This window comes from Rattus rattus, chromosome 6 (assembly GCF_011064425.1).
Source record: "Rattus rattus isolate New Zealand chromosome 6, Rrattus_CSIRO_v1, whole genome shotgun sequence".
NCBI classification, from domain to species: Eukaryota; Metazoa; Chordata; class Mammalia; order Rodentia; family Muridae; genus Rattus; species Rattus rattus.
Genome location: NC_046159.1, coordinates 157,728,002 through 157,744,840, shown reverse-complemented (window position 1 = coordinate 157,744,840; position 16,839 = coordinate 157,728,002). Strand labels below are relative to the sequence as shown.

Here is a 16,839-nt window from a genome sequence, read left to right as displayed (position 1 = left end):
GGAAGGGGCGAACGTGAAAAGGCTTTCACCCGGCAACACAGAACAGGCCACGATTACCGGGAGCCATGGCAACCATCATGAGGATCTGTAGGAGGTCGAATGGCGACGCCACAGAACAGTCGAAGGGGCAGCTATCAAATCTTCCGACTGAGGGGACGACTGAAAGCCCACTACAAACAGCCGCACGGGTCAGCGCATCCTCGGGTCACACAAACTGGCCAGGGCGCAGCGAAAAGACGCCAAACATCACACAGCCGAGGAAGAGGGGGAAGAGCCCGCGCACACCACACCACACACCCAGGGCCCGCGCCTCAAGACAGCGTAACCGCACCAGCGTCCAGACGCTGACGACAAGTGACAGGCGGAGCCATGACGTAAAGCGCGGGTGCAGCAAGCCGCTCGCCGCCGATGAAACTGAAGGGACGACTGCTCAGCCGAATGGGGGTTGGGGGTGGGGGACCGACGAGCATGCGCACTGAGGGTCAGGCGAAGCCGGCGCGCGTGCGCACTCCGAAGCACACCGGCCGCTAGTTGCCGTGGCAACGAGGAGCGGCTCTGAGGTGCTTCGGAGAGAAGAGGAAGGGCCAGTGTGAGTTTGTCCTGCAGCGCTGTCCGACAGAAAAAAAAGCTCTGGTTCATAGGGAGGGAGAGAGGGCCGAACGCGGGTAGTGTTGAGGCGGAAGGTGCGGGTCGCTGTGGGCGGTCCGCGGATCCTTCCTACACGGCACAAGGCTGTGATGTGGCGAGGGACCTCAAACCAAACTGGGAGAGTATTTTAAACTTAGATGCCGTCTCTCCAGTGCATTTCTATTGACGCATGTATTAATTGCCTTCTGATCACTGAAAGCAATCGGTGATTAAATGTCTTGTCGTCTAGTCCTGTGTTTTCCTACCTGGCACAACCTCCTAACCGTGTGCAAACTAATTACAGTCAGTTTGCTGTTGTGGCAGTTAGCGTCAGGCAGAGGTTTATTTCTCACCTATTGCCAGTCCAACGGGTCACCGTTATGTTTTCTCATACAGTTCGACTACATCTGGCATGTTTCGTTATTCTTTAAATCATACAATTTGCTAATGCTATGTGACTTTAGTGAGGCACAGTTTTAACGCTTTTTACCTTGACATTAGTCACAACGGCACAATACAAACCTGGTGAAATTGTAGACCAAAGAGCTACCTACTGGTTAACGATGATATGAATCTTGTTAAAAAAAAATAAACTATTTTTATGATGCATACTTGGTCATTGCCAAGTTAGAGGCATTTTGAATTTGGAAAATAATAAGTGACCTTTCAGTAGTTTACATGCCTTCCTCCAGCCAAGGTTACTGTAAGAAATACTGCATACAAACTTCTTTCATAGATCTCCATGCCAGCAATGAAAAGGAGCAAGAAGGTGAGCACACTGAAAACTGTCCTAGGCTTCCAAAGGATCTGAACAGCACCGGGCTCTCTTCTTCCCATCTCACACATGAGTTCCTGTGGGACTCATTTTCCTGTAATCTTTTCAAGTGTCTGCTGCAGTGCTAGGGGTTGAACCCAGGGCCTCATGTATGCCTGAAGGTGTATCAGCTGCTCTGTGAGCACCTTTCTGAAAGTTAGTCCCTCAATACTATTCCGTTAGGTTGCTTTTGAAAAGGTGCCTTTTCTCTCCACTGTAGAATATCATGGTCAGCATGGTCTGAAAACTAAAAAGGTCAATACCAAATACATCCCCCCATTTCTGAGGGAATTGGAGCAACAGTAACCATTTATGAGTATCTTGTGCAGAACACTCCCTTGTAAGCCCTTAAAGAGGTTTCCTTTTGTATAATAATCCTCAAATGTCAGCATTTTTGTGTTTTTTATAAAACTGAGCCGCAGATGCTTAAGTAACTTACCATAGGTGGGACTCAGTGTCTGCCACCTATGTGCTGGCCAGGTTGAAGGAGCCAGCGTGCACCATATACCCACTTCTTCATTGTTGCCCTTCTTGCCAAACACAAGCACAGCTGCTTTGGTGGGCATCTCTGCTCTTGCTCCTGCCGTCTAACACACACATTTCTCTCTTTAAGACTTGGGCTAAATGTTATCTTGAAGGATTGTTCATTTACTTTTAGTGTCTCATTTTGTTCTAAGACTTTGTTCTAAGACTCCATTTTTGCTGCTAGATTGTTCTTTATAGTGGAATTCTTTCTAGCACCATGGTAAGCTGTTTGAGGACAGGGATGAATTGGGTTATGACTGTGTAGATTGGACAGGGTGGCTCATGCTCTGTGGCTGGCATCACTGTTACCATTTTCATAGCCCGAGTAGATCCAGATGTTTACACACACTCTTGCTTTCTGTTTCAGCAGAAAAAAATGGAAGTTATTGTAATGGGATGCTAAAGATTGTTGAAGCCTCACCACGGTGTTTCCTGATACAGCATGTTAAAAAATAAGGTATCCCATCCTCCTCAGAACTGACACATGTTTGTATTTGTGCGGTGTAGTCTAACTGGACCTTCTACAGGTATAAAAATAGTTTACAAACCTTGTGTTCCTGGGAAACTGTGAGCAGAAGTGGAAAGTGCATGTGATAGGGGTAACAGACAGTCTCTGGGTGCTACCTGCATATGTCTCCTGCCTCAGGGACCTGGTCCTGTAGGAAATGTTTTAAGTTTTCAACAGAGATCTTTTACTTAAGAGCAAGATTTCCTTTTAGAGTTTGCCTGGAGTCTAATTTAGCTATAGCAAAGCAGTAGCATCTTATTTAATCACACACAGGTTTGAATTTATTGGTTTATAATTAAGGCTCCAGTAATTAAATGAAAAGGTTTTCCTTTATTTCCACTCTAGATGTTGGGCCTGGAGTTTGCTCTGATTAAATATTGCCCTGGCATTCCTTCCCACTGACTTGGTAATCTGCCATCAAGGAGCAACAAGGCCTGAGTTTTCTTCTAAATGATGTTACATGCTGTTCCACTAAATAAGCCCCCCCCCCTTTTTTTTTAGGATCGTTCATCTAAAAAAAGTAACTTAGCAGTCTCTGCAGTTGCCTTACAAGACCACATATTACGTGATCTTCAACTTGGACATCTCTCAGTAGCAGATCCTTGTAAGACGAAAGTGCAAAAGAAAGAGAACAAATCAAAATCTCTCAGAAGAGACTCAGCAGCCATGGTGGACACTGGACTTAGAAAGACTGCAGAGGGGCCTAAGGGGGAAGATCCAGAGAAGGAGTATGTTCTAGACCCCACACCCCCACCGTTAACTTTAGGTAAGCTAACCTGGTCTCTTTCCCTTTGGCTTAATGCTAATTAACCCAGTGTAACCTTGTCAGGCAGGATGAAGCAATGCTGTATTTGGGGTAAAAACAGAACCTTGACATTTTCATTTTATTGGCAGCCAAGTGCATTGTTAATAAGGCTTTAATGCCAACTCTGTCTGCCAAGTTTTTGTTTTTCACTTTGGAGGTAAAGTATTGGTGGAATTGCCCCTAAACAAGATGGCTGTCGGAAATACCCTTACTAAAACACACCTACAGGAGCAGGTGACTTGCTTTGTGAGTCCGAATTCCTGAGTGTATACATTGTGTCTGGTTTTATCACGTGCTCTGTGGCACTTTACCTACTGCCGAGCTTGATTAGTGCTTCTGTATTTTTAAGTCCTGCTGCCTTCCTTTGCATGTTTTTATTGACTTTGGGAGTCTCCCTCTATAGTCCGGGCTGGCCTTCTACTCTAAATCTCCCGGCCTCCACCTCTGGAGTGCCTGGACTGTAGGCTTTTGTCTGTATCTTTTTGTTTTGTAAATGTAGTTTCTATCTAGGAGAGCCTGGTTACATTGAATTGCAGACTCGCTCTGGGCCCGCCCTTCCTTCTGGCTGAGTGCCCGGCTCCAGTGAGGCTGCAGTGTCTCCAGCTGTGGGTAGGCCAGCTGTGATCCTCCTATCCTCAGCCTGAAACTCTCCTTGAATCCTTTACTTGAACTAATTGTCTTGATGTTCCTTATTCTTAGGGACTCCTTGCCAAAATTTTCACAGGCTCAGTTCTTTGTGGTGAAAAGCTTTGCCATCAGCTTGAATAACATTACAAATTTACTGCCTTCTCCATCTTAACTGGATTCCTGCTATACACTGCGGCCATAACTTTTTCTTTGAGCAAAAGTCACATTGTGCGGTTCAAGCTGCCTTAAACTCTGTCTTCCCATCACTGCTCCTACCATAGGCCGATGAGTATTGCAGAAATATAATTGTAAAATTTGTGGGAATCTATTTTTCTATATTTATAGTTTGGCACATAGAAGATCTCATCTTACCTTGGCAACTTTTGCATGTACTTGTTTTCTGTGAAATTAAATCTTTCCCCTTTCCCACTTGAAGGAAGCTCTTTACTTCCTGTCTTGGGTATATCTGAATGACTAGCAACTCTCATGTGTTGCTTGTGACAATGAGCCCTAAGGCTATAATAGTACTGCCACAGTCAATCCAATCACCAAGACAACTGCAGAGGGACAAAGGTTACATCACATACACAGCCTGGATACACTAGACAGGAATAGTGCACAGAACAGTGTGAGATTTCATTGTTTTGCTTAGTTTGAAAAAATAAAACTCGTATGAATTGGAATATGCCATTGATGATTTTCAGATGGTTGTTCACTCTGAATCATTGGAACCTCAGTAACTGCAACCACAGAAAAGGCAACGTGACTGCAGTTGATAATTAACTCAGCACTAATTCCCTGGTTCCCATCATTATACCAGCATATTAAGGCCAAGAGTTCTTTATTGCATTCTTATAATCTATTGTAAGTCTGAAATCATTTTATACTGAAAAGCTAGAAATAAAAGATTCCTAGATGACTGGGCATGGAAAATAGGTTTGCTTAGGGCTATTGTGTTGTAGTGTAGGTGACAGAGACAGGAGGTATCGGAAGGCCTGCACAGCAGAGAAAGGACACGCACTCATTGCTAGTTATCTGGTTTGCATCCCTTTTGTTCCTCTAGCTGCTGGTGTGAGGAGAAGAAAATTTTCACATTTGATTACAAGTACAGAATAGCCAGCCAAGAGTGACAAGCATCTTGAGAGAAAGCCTTGTCACTGATGTTCACCAAGAAAGCCATTTCTCAGCTCTGATTCTTGTGGAGTGGGGTGCTATTGCAGGATACATGTCTGTTCAGTTCAGAGTCTGGCCTTTGACCATAGGAGTCACTTCACCTACAATAATCGTAGACCCATCACTGTTCTAAGAATAAACAAAGACTGAGCTCATTGCCAACTGTGATAGGTATTTAACCAAGGCCCTGAGTCTGATGGCTCCAGGCTCAACTCAGCTTTTTTGTTTCCTCCTTTTCTGATGGTTTTAGTGTTGGTATATTTTACCAGAAGTATATCTAGTGAAGTGAGTTAAGCTTCCTTATATGTGAGTTTGGAAAATGCAAATGTTAACATAATTTTTGTTTGTATTTGTTTTCACACGTGGAGGCATGCCGTGTGCATGTGGAGGCCATATGCCGATCTTTGTACCAGATGCTGTCTGCCAAGATCTGTGTGGCTCTGAATTGCCCTCTCTGAAGGGAAGAAAGAGTTGATGGAAGATTAGGGATACCCTGTGGGAAGTGACTATGGTAGGCTTGAGCAGCTTCCAGCAGTGAAAGCTTCAGGAGAGAATTTCTCTTCCCCAAAGTGTTATAGCTCTATACAACACAGACAGACAGACAGACAGACAGACAGATACTCTCAGACTGTTTTTGTTTATTCCTTGTGGACAGGGTCTTATATACATTTTAGGGTGAGTTGGGGTCTAAAGGTAGGTACTTTTTATTAGCTTGGTCTAAGATGTTAAGGTTGTCTCATCTTCATGTGAAGGGACTAAGGGTGCTCCCCCTTACATGACTGTTTGGCACAGTTCTTTCTACTGGGTGTCATGGTCCCAAGTCCCAGGACAGAAACCTGGTCGGAAGTAGATGCAACTCCTACCATCCTCAGGTATGAGAGTACTGTGGTTTCTTAATCCACTCAACCTTACTAAGTTTTTGTCTGGTGACATGGTTCCACTTGCTCCACAGCTAGAGGTTAGTATCACTTATTTTTTTTTTTTTTTTTTTTTTGAGACAGAGTCTCTCAACTAGAATAAACCAGTTAATCTAGATTGGCTGGGCAGCAAATTCTAAGGATCTGTCTCTGTCTTGCCAGCACTAGGATCATAGGTATGGAGTACCACACCAGCCTTTTACATAGATGCATAGCCCTCTGCCATAGCCTCCCATTCCTGTAATATTTATTGTTCTCATTGAAGATCTTGCTCTAGGTTAATTTTCTTTAACGTAACTTTTACCATTGTTTAGCAGTTTACAGATTAGTGGTTCACACTTACAGTCCTACTAGCCCAGTGCCCAGGAATGTTGCAGTCTCTTTTTCAAAGTGAGTCTTCCCATGGGATATAAGGTCACGTTATGGGCACTCATAAACTTAATTAAGGAATGTATCCTTGGGTAGCACATGATTGATGTACACTTTGTAAGGGCCATGGTGAGAGCAGCAAGGCAGTGCTGCAGATTGACAGTTAAAGTAGGTGAGAAACATGAAGGAAAGTGGCCCAAACCAGGCAAAATCAAAAAACATTGTTGTTCTTCAACTTCTGTACAACTAAATGTCAGTCCTGCTTGCTTGAAAAATCACTTAGCATTCAGAATGACCACAGTCATCAATCATTATTGAGAACTTCAAGGGTCATCACTGTCCTCATCCCTTCATAGAAAAGCATCTTGCTGTGTGTTGTAGATTGTTTCTTTAAAAATGTTACTACATATGCTAACATTCATGAGCTGACATTGTGTCTTGTCTTTCCTGTAGCCCAGAAACTGGGCCTCTTGGCACTTCCCCCATTACCACTGTCATCAGATGAATGGGAGAAAGTGAAGCAGAGATCCCTTCTACAAGGGGACTCCATGCAGCCATGCCCAATATGTAAAGAAGAATTTGAGCTCCAACCCCAGGTACATAAGACAGAGCTTTAAACCAGCCAGGTGCTGCTTCCTAGTAATAGTAAATGAGCCACCCAGTTCCGCCTTCCTCGTGACTTTCAAATGAGAGACAGAGACAGAAGGATTGGGAGAGGGAGAATGTACCACTGACAGTGTCTACTTACTGGTGTGTCACCTAAAGTTCAAGTATGCCATTTGGATGAAAGAATGCTTTGAATATCTTCAAAAAAAGTATATGATAATCCTGATGTAGAGTGAAACCTTTGTTCACACATCTGCTAAAAGATAAGGGGTGGTTATCCTGGTTCGTAGAAAGCTCATGACCTGCTGCACAGACCCATTGCTGTGCCTGACTAAACTCTCAGCTCCAGTTGAGCCAATGTCATTCATGCTCTCAGAATTTGTGGAAAACTGATGGTTTTCCCGAAGGCTTTTGTCTAGTGTGTAGCCTTCGCTTCTATGTGGTAGCTGAGACAGCAGCTGAGAAGAGCCAGCTTACCCCCAGGCTTGAGTCCCAGCTGAGGACCCTAAGCTTGATGGGCTCTCCGACTGTTCAGACTGGAGATGCTTCATCATCAGCAAGGAAACTCCCAGTCATTACACTTCTGCTCTTTGGTAATGTAAAGTACAAAGATGCTAGAAGTACACTTTGATCTTCCTCTCCAAGAGGACCTCATCTTATGCAGGAGATGGATATTGGAAAGAGCCACAAAGCTGACATATGCAGGGCAGTTTATAATTTAGTGCTAGAACACAAGATCATTAAAGCTGCAGGGAATCTTTTCGCCTCATCAACCCTGGTCATTGTCCTGCATGTGTTTAAGCTGTATGAAGAATGAGCATGTAGCTATCTCAGGGCTGTGTACACATTTGAGTAAATGTCATTTTGTTTGGTTCCAGATACCAACACTGCTGTGTAAATAATATTGCACTTAATATTACCACACTAGATTCCTTAGTTCAAGAAAAGTTCCTGGGTTAGAGAGATAGTTCAGTGGTTAAGAGTACATACTGGCTGTTCTCCCAGGAGGCCCATATTTCATTCCCAGCACACACACAGTGGCTTACAACTCTAGTTCCAGGAGATCTTATGCCCTCTTCTGACCTCCCTGGGTATCAGGCATACAAGAGGTGCATAGACATACATGCAGGCAGAATACCCAATCACATGAATGAATGAATGAATGAATGAATGATTGATTGATTTCAAGATACTTTCAAGTAATCTCTTATCTCTGCAGTAGAAGACACTCTCTAAAGTGAGAACAGAACTCAGGTGATTCATAACAGGCCAACTCAGAAGTTATGGAAGAATGTAAATGTCCTCACTTGTCTAACAATCACCATAAACTGTTTGCCTATAATGAATAATATGGACATTTCAGAATATAATATTTTAATATTAGAATTATATAAGAATTATTTAGAGCAAATTGATATCTGTTTATAAAATTCTTTGAAAAATTATATTTAAAAGTGAATAACTAGGGCCAGAGAGATGGCTCAGCAGTTAAGACTGCTCTTCTAGAGGTCCTGAGTTCAATTCCTAAAAGTGAATAACTGAGTCCACAGATAATTTTAATACAGTAGTTTATTAAATTTAAGCTTATACTTGGCAGGAACAACAAAAAGGTTTTACTGGGTTGGAGCACTGGCTGCTTTTCGGGAGTATTAGGGTTCAATTCCTAGCACTCACATGGTGCTTACAACCACCTGTATCTCTAGTTCCAGGGGATCTGATGCCCTCTTCTGGCCTTTATGGACATTATATGGATGTGGTACACAGACAAACATGCAAGCAGAACACCCATGCATATAAATAAATAGTTTTTACAGGAACGGTTTTAGGTTTAAGGGCTGTATTCTAAAATTTCTTTCTTTAATCCCACTTTCGAGTACAGAGTGAGCAAAGCCATAGGGGATGGTGACTGAAACCATGAAGACATGCGTCTGTCCACTCACCTTCACAGCCCAGTATACCTCGCAGTGGCCAATGGTCTAAAATCCTTTCTCCTTATTGAATCTAAGCTAGTTTTGTTTTTGGTTTTTCCAGACCAAAACATCACTGTTGGGTGTGAAGTTTGAGTCTGAAGGGTGAAGTTTTCTTAGGAACACACTTGCTTTCAATTTCAAAAGAAAAATGTAGTTTGTGTCCATAATGTCTTGCTGTTTAAATGTAAGATTCTCAGAATTATGTCACAGTAAGCTGCAATTTTCAGTTTAGGAGTGTAATTTAGCTAAGCAAGGCCCTATAAGAGATGTTTGCCTATTTCTTAAACATCTTAAATAAGATGTTTGCTTATTCTCTTACCAAGACCACACTACATGGTCAGGTTCCTCCCTGCCCCACCCCATCTACCTAGCAGTGTCTCCTTGGCAATCCTTTCAGTAGCTCAATATCAAGCGTGATGTGGTTATGTGGTATTGGGGTCATTGTTTGTTAGATGACATGTTTATACTATATTAAACTTAACACTATGTAAGTGTAGAAGTGGTCAGTTGTCTGAATGCTACCTTTAAGTATTCAGACTGCTCTGCTAGAGGAAGAATTCCTAACCTAGGACTCCTTTTCTCTTCTGGTGGACAGGTACTGCTTTCCTGCTCACACGTGTTCCATAGGGTAAGTAGTCCCGTCCTAGGCCTAGCCTCCTTACCTCACTTATTAAAGAGCCATTGTTGATACATGAGCCCCATGTAGTTAGGAACATGGCTTTAGGTTAGACTGTACCTCATCCTGTTGTGAAAATCATGGATTTAGTGTGATGTAACCACGAATGTTATGTATATAGCACATTGCTACCTGCACATCACACATCAAAGCTGCTGAGCTTACTTCCTGCTGGCTGTCTGCACAGCAGTCGTATGCCTAGCATTTTACCTTTGTGCCACGTGACATTCAGAGGTTTTTGAAGTCTCTGCATGCATGGTCTGTGAGAAATCATATTTGGAACAGGTTTCATAAAGAAGGTGTTAACATTTAATGAAACTATTTCTTTAAATGAGACAGTCTCAATTATGAAAAAGAAAACACTGTATATTACATTAGAAGTAGAAATGTTGTTTATAAACAATTCCTTGTAAAGTTTTAAGTGAAATCCTTTTCTTCAGGCATGCCTTCAGGCTTTTGAAAAGTTCACAAATAGAAAAACCTGTCCTCTCTGTAGAAAGAACCAATATCAAACGAGAGTGATACACGACGGGGCTCGCCTGTTCAGAGTAAAGTGTGCCACCAGGTAAGAGGGGCCTCGGTGCCCTGCACAGGGGAGGGAGGCAGAGGTTTACAGCTCAGGATGTGATCACTAACCTAGAGGATCACCAGGCTGGGAGGAATACTGAAGTACTTGTTAAAATAGGGACTAAAGAGGTGGCTTGGTGGGTAAGAGGACCAACTCTTCTTTTAAAAGATCCAGATTCAATTCCTAGCACCTATATAATGTGGCTTTCAACTATCTGTTACTGTTTCCTGGGAATTGGATGCTTTGATCTTCATGAGTACCAGACACATGAATAGTATAGAAATACATGCAAGCAAAGCATTCGTAGACAAAATAAAATAGTTTAAAATTTTAAAGTAAGACTATAAGGTGGTCCTCATTTCTATATCTCTATTTTAGAATCCAAGCCTATTGGAGAGGGTACATCGTTAGAAAGTGGTATAGAAACCTGAGAAAAATGATCCCACCTACGGATGCCAAATTAAGGAGAAAGTTCTTTGAGGAAAAGGTGGGTGCATCTGTGAGCATCCAGGACTGGTAAAGCTACAGGCAGTGTAGCTGCAGCTCCCTACACTCTCAGAGCTCTTTGCTCAACTCAGTGGCCTCCAACTCCATGCATGAAATGATGACATTCAGACCAGCAAGGTTAAGTCAGCTATTTGTTTAAGTCAGGTACCATCTGATACAGCAAGACAAAATTGAGTTTTTTCAACTCTTAAAAGGCCCCAGTTAATGCCTGCAACATGAGTGAAAATGGAGACCTCATTGACATCTTCTGGTAGCTCACTGGGCCTTGTGAGGCCACCATATTACAGAAATAGACAACTCCTGTCTGTGCGTGCTCCTGCTCACTTACCACTATGATGTTTACCTGTAGGGTGTGGCCACTGCTTGTTTAACAGTTTTCTGTGTCTCCACTTATACAAAAAGGACTGGCAGGAATTAAAAGTAACCAGCCCCTAAATGGGGAACCTTTCTTATGCCTGCTCCAGCCTGGCAGGCCTAACTACCATGAGTAGATGCTATGGGCTCTTTCCTCACCTAAGGTATCGTATCACTGCTGGCCTAAGAATCAAAGAAATCATAAAGAAATACATCATAGGTACTGGAAATTTTATAGTTGTCAAAAACAATAATATCTTTTCCAAGTTAATTTTCATGTATCTTATTTTAGGTTTGTTAATATGTTGTGTTTATGGTAACACTGTGGTATCCCAACATGCCAGTCACAGGTCACTGAGATAAACTCCTCAGCCAGACATGGTCTCCATATCTGTAGTACTAACGCTTGGGTAGAAAGATTGCTTGAATCAGGAATTTGAGGCCAACTGGGCATCATAGCAAGACCCCATTGCATAAAAGAAGAGCAGCTTCTCGCAGCCACACTGTGCTATCATCACTTCCTGTAGAAGCATCATTGACACATTTAGTTTAGCTCTTTGTTCTTCCATGTAGAATGGTGACTGATAATGGACTTTTGTCTTAATCAGGGTTTGTATTCCTGCATAAACATCATGACCAAGAAGCAGGTTGGGGAGGAAAGGGTTTATTCAACTTACACTTCCATGTTGCTGTTTCTCACCAAAGGAAGTCAGGACTGGAACTCAAGCAGGGCAGGAAGCAGGAGCTGATGCAGAGGTCATGGAGGGATGCTGCTTACTGGCTGCTTCCCCTGGCTTGCTCATCTTGTTCTCTTATAGAACCCAAGACCACCAGCCCAGGGATGGCACCTCACACAATGGGCCCTCTCAATACTGATCAGTAATTGAGAAAATGCCTTGCAGCTGGATCTCATGGAAGCATTTCTTCAAGGAAGACTCTTTACTCTGTGATAACTCTAGCTTATGTAAAGTTTACACACAAAACCAGCCAGTGCAGCCTTTAATGAAATAGATAGCTCCTTTTTTCTCTGTTTTCCTAGTTATTGTCTTCATTAGGCACAAGACTGAGTGACCGTAGCCTTATACTTTCTGGTCCCATAATAGACTCATGTATCTCAGAGGAAGAAATGGAATATATACAACCTTGTGTGTAGCTTTGCCCTTACCTGAGTGAGACAACACATTTCAACTATGCTATAACAAAACTGATTATAAAGCAATATGGTGAGACTGCACCCAGATCTGAAGGGACACGGTCAAACAGCTCCTTGCACCCAAATCCCGTGGGAAGGAGAGCTAGAACTTCAGAGGGGCAGACACACCTGGGAAGCCAGAGGAGACTACTCTCTGCCCACATTTCTGACTCTAGAGGAAAACACCTAGCGCCATCTGGGTCCCAGGTGCACAGGGACCCGAGAAAAGGCAGGGCAGGCCCTTCTGGTTGCTGGCCTCACGGAGAGATTTAACCCACCCCTGAGGAACGACTTCAGGCTGGAGACCAGAGGTAAGACCAACTTTTCTGCTCCAAGTGACCTGACTGTTGGACTCAGGACACACAAAGGGAAAATACCTCTGGGACCGGACACTTCCGGTTTCAAGCTAGAGCCTGAACCTTGTTGATCCCAGCCCACACGTCCCTGCTCCCAAACCTCGTGGGTGGGAGTGTTCATCGCCCAGACAGGTGGGCACTCCTGAGACTGCAGGGCAGGAGAGACCGCCAGTACTGCCCACCTTTGCCCACATCCCTGACCCAAGAGGAAACTGTATAGGGCCTCTGGGAACAGGAAGACAGGGGCACTCAAGCTGCAGGTGCCCTGCAGTCCAGACTGTCCCCGGATCTGAAGAGACCAGCTCCCTGCACCCAAATCCCGTGGGAGGGAGAGCTAGACTTTCGGAGGGGCAGACACGCCTGGGAAGCCAGAGGACACTACTATCTGTACACATTTCTGACTCTAGAGGAAAACGCCAAGTGCTGTCTGGTTCCCCTGTGCACAGGGACCAGAGAGAAGGCTGGGCAGGCCCTTCTGGTTGCTGCCCTCATGGAGAGCTGAAACCCAGCACCAAGGAGCGACTTCAGCCAGAGACCAGAAGTAATACCAACTTTTCTGCTCCAGTTGACCTGCCTGGTGGACTCAGGACACACGCCCACAGGAACAGCAGAAAGCCAGTTGACAGGAACAACTACACGCCTGAAAGGAGAACACTCTGTTCCCATAACTGACTGAAAGAAAACAGGAAAACAGGTCTACAGCACTCCTGACACACAGGCCTATAGGACAGTCAAGCCACTGTCAGAAATAGGAAAACAAGGTAACACCAGAGGCAACCTGATGGCAAGAGGCAAGCACAGGAACCCAAGCAACAGAAACCAAGACTACATGGCATCATCGGAGCCCAATTCTCCCATCAAAGAAAACACGGACTATCCAAACACACCAGAAAAGCAAGATCTAGATTTAAAATCATATTTGATCATGTTGATGGAGGACTTCAAGAAAGATATAAAGAACTCCCTTAGAGAAATGCAGGAAAACACAAATAAACAAGCAGAAGCCTATAGAAAAGAAGCACAAAATTCCCTGAAAGAATTACAGGAAAGCACAAATAGGTGAAGGAATTAAAAATGGAAATAGAAGCAATAAAGAAAGCACAAAGGAAAGCAACCCTGGATACAGAAAACCAAAGGAAGAGACAAGGAGCTGTAGATACAAACATCACCAACAGAATACAAGAGATAAAAGAGAGAATCTCAGGAGCAGAAGATTCCATAGAAATCATCGACACAATTGTCAAAGATAATGTAAAACGGAAAAAGCTACTGGTCCAGAACATACAGGGAATCCAGGACACAATGAGAATATCAAACCTAAGGATAATAGGTATAGAAGACAGTGAAGACTCCCAGCTCAAAGGAACAGTAAATACCTTCAACAAAATCATAGAAGAAAACTTCCCTAACCTAGAGAAAGGAATGCCCATAAACATACAAGAAGCCTACAGAACTCCAAATAGATTGGACCAGAAAAGAAACTCCTCCTGTGACATAATAGTCAAAACACAAAATGCCCAAAAGAAAGAAAAAATATTAGAAGGAGTAAGGGAAAAAGGTCAAGTAACATATAAAGGCAGACCTATCAGAATTGCACCAGACTTCTCACCAGAGACTGTGAAATCCAGAAAATCCTGGACAGATGTCATACAGACCCTAAGAGAACACAAATGCCAGCCCAGGTTACTGTATCCTGCAAAACTCTCAATTAACATAGATGGAGAAACCAAGATATTCCATGACAAAATCAAATTTACACAATATCTTTCTACAAATCCAGCCCTAAAAAGGATAATAAATGGTAAAGCCCAACACAAGGAGGCAAGCTATACCCTAGAAAAAGCAAGAAACTAATCATTTTGCAAAAAAACAAAGAGAAGACAAGCACACAAACATAATCTCACCTCCAAATACGAAGATAACAGGAAGCAACAATCACTACTCGTTAATATCTCTGAACATCAATGGACTCAATTCTCGAATAAAAAGACACAGATTAATGAACTGGATATGCAACGAGGACCCTGCATTCTGCTGCCTACAGGAAACACACCTCAGAGACAAAGACAGACACTACCTCAGAGTAAAAGGCTGGAAAACAACTTTCCAAGCAAATAGTCTGAAGAAACAAGCTGGAGTAGCCATTCTAATATCAAATAAAATCGATTTTCAACCAAAAGTCATCAAAAAAGATAAGGAAGGACACTTCATGTTCATCAAAGGAAAAATCCACCAAGATGAACTCTCAATCCTAAATATCTATACTTCAAATACAAGGGCACCTACATATATAAAAGAAACCTTACTAAAGCTCAAAGCACACATTGCACCTCACACAATAATAGGAGATTTCAACACCCCACTCTCATCACTGGACAGATCATGGAAACAGAAATTAAACAGAGACATAGACAGACTAACAGAAGTTATGAACCAAATGGACTTAAGAGATATTTATAGAACATTCTATCCTAAAACAAAAGGATATACCTTCTTTTCACCACCTCATGGTACTTTCTCCAAAACTGACCATATAATTGGTCTTAAAACAGGCCTCAACAGATACAAAAAGATAGAAATAAACCCATGCATCCTATCAGACCACCACGGGCTAAAGCTGGTCTTCAATAACCATAAGGGAAGAACGCCCATATATACATGCAAGTTGAACAATGCTCTACTCAATGATAACCAGGTCAAGGAAGAAATAAAGAAATTAAAGACTTCTTAGAATTTAATGAAAATGAAGGTGCAATATACCCAAACTTATAGGACACAGTGAAAGCTGTGGTAAGAGGAAAACTCATAGCTCTGAGTGCCTGCAGAAAGAAACAGGAGAGAGCATATATCAGCAGCTTGACAGCACACCTAAAAGCTCTAGAACAAAAAGAAGCAAATACACCCAGGAGGAGTAGAAGGCAGGAAATAATCACACAGAGCTGAAATCAACCAAGTAGAAACAAAAAGGACTATGCAAAGAATCAACAGAACCAAAAGCTGGTTCTTTGAGAAAATCAACAAGATAGGTAAACCTTTAGCCAGACTAACCAAAGGACACAGTGAGTGTGTCCAAATTATCAAAATCAGAAATGGAAAAGGAGACATAACAACAGAATCAGAGGAAATTAAAAAAATCATCAGATCCTACTACAAAAGCCTATATTCAACAAAACTTGAAAATCTGGAGGAAATGTACAATTTACTAGACAGATACCAGGTAGAGAATTTAAATCAGGAACACATAAACCATTTAAACAGCCCCATAACACCTAAAGAAATAGAAGCAGTCATTAAAATTCTCCCAACCAAAAACAGCCCAGGTCCAGATGGGTTCAGTGCATAATTCTATCAGACCTTCATAGAAGACCTCATACCAATACTATCCAAACTACTCCACAAAATTGAAACAGATGAAAGTCTACCGAATTCCTTCTATGAAGTCACAATTACTCTTATACCTAAAGCACACAAAGACCCAACAAAGAAAGAGAAATTCAGACCACTTTCCCTTATGCATATCGATGCAAAAATACTCAATAAAATTCTTGCAAACCGAATTCAAGAGCACATCAAAACAATCATCCATCATGTTCAAGTAGGCTTCATCCCAGGTATGCAGGGATGGCTTAATATACGGAAAACCATCAACGTAATCCACTATATGAACAAACTGAAAGAACAAAACCACATGATCATTTCATTAGATGCTTAGAAGGCATTTAACAAAATTCAACACCCCTTCATGATAAAGGTCCTGGAAAGAACAGGAATTCAAGGCCCATAGCTAAACATAGTAAAGGCCATATACAGCAAACTAGTAGTTAATATTAAACTAAATGGAGAGAAACATGAGGCAATCCCACTAAAATCAGGGACTAGACAAGGCTGCACACTCCCTCCCTACTTATTCAATACAGTTCTTGAAGTTCTAGCCAGAGCAATCAGACAACAAAAGAAGATCAATGGGATACAGATCGGAAAAGAAGAAGTCAAAATATCACTATTTGCAGATGATATGATAGTATATTTAAGTGATCCCAAATGTTCCACCAGAGAACTACTAAAGCTGATAAACAACTTCAGCAAAGTGACTAGGTATAAAATTAACACAAATAAATCAGTAGCCTTCCTCTACACAAAAGAGAAACAAGCCGAGAAAGAAATTAGGGAAACGACACCCTGTTCTGGTCTCCATCCACACCCCTTTTACCACCCCCCTCAACAATCGAATACACTGGAGGTCCA

At 42.5% G+C, this 16,839-nt stretch overlaps 1 protein-coding gene across 6 annotated transcripts in view; it reads left to right on the top strand.

Moving 5' to 3' along the window:
- Nucleotides 1–541: 541 nt before the first annotated feature.
- The window catches only part of Rnf32 (ring finger protein 32), a 45,636-nt gene continuing 29,338 nt past the window's right edge, over nucleotides 542–16,839 (top strand). For 3 of the 6 annotated variants that reach the window (XM_032907198.1, XM_032907193.1, XM_032907197.1), the window contains exons 1-7: nucleotides 542–589; nucleotides 2,334–2,423; nucleotides 2,976–3,240; nucleotides 6,819–6,961; nucleotides 9,537–9,569; nucleotides 10,058–10,182; nucleotides 10,564–10,672. In XM_032907198.1, coding sequence (XP_032763089.1) covers nucleotides 2,409–2,423; nucleotides 2,976–3,240; nucleotides 6,819–6,961; nucleotides 9,537–9,569; nucleotides 10,058–10,182; nucleotides 10,564–10,672 — 690 coding nt within the window. In that variant the 5' untranslated portion in view covers nucleotides 542–589; nucleotides 2,334–2,408. The other 3 variants (XM_032907195.1, XM_032907196.1, XM_032907194.1) reach the window with 3 other exon arrangements.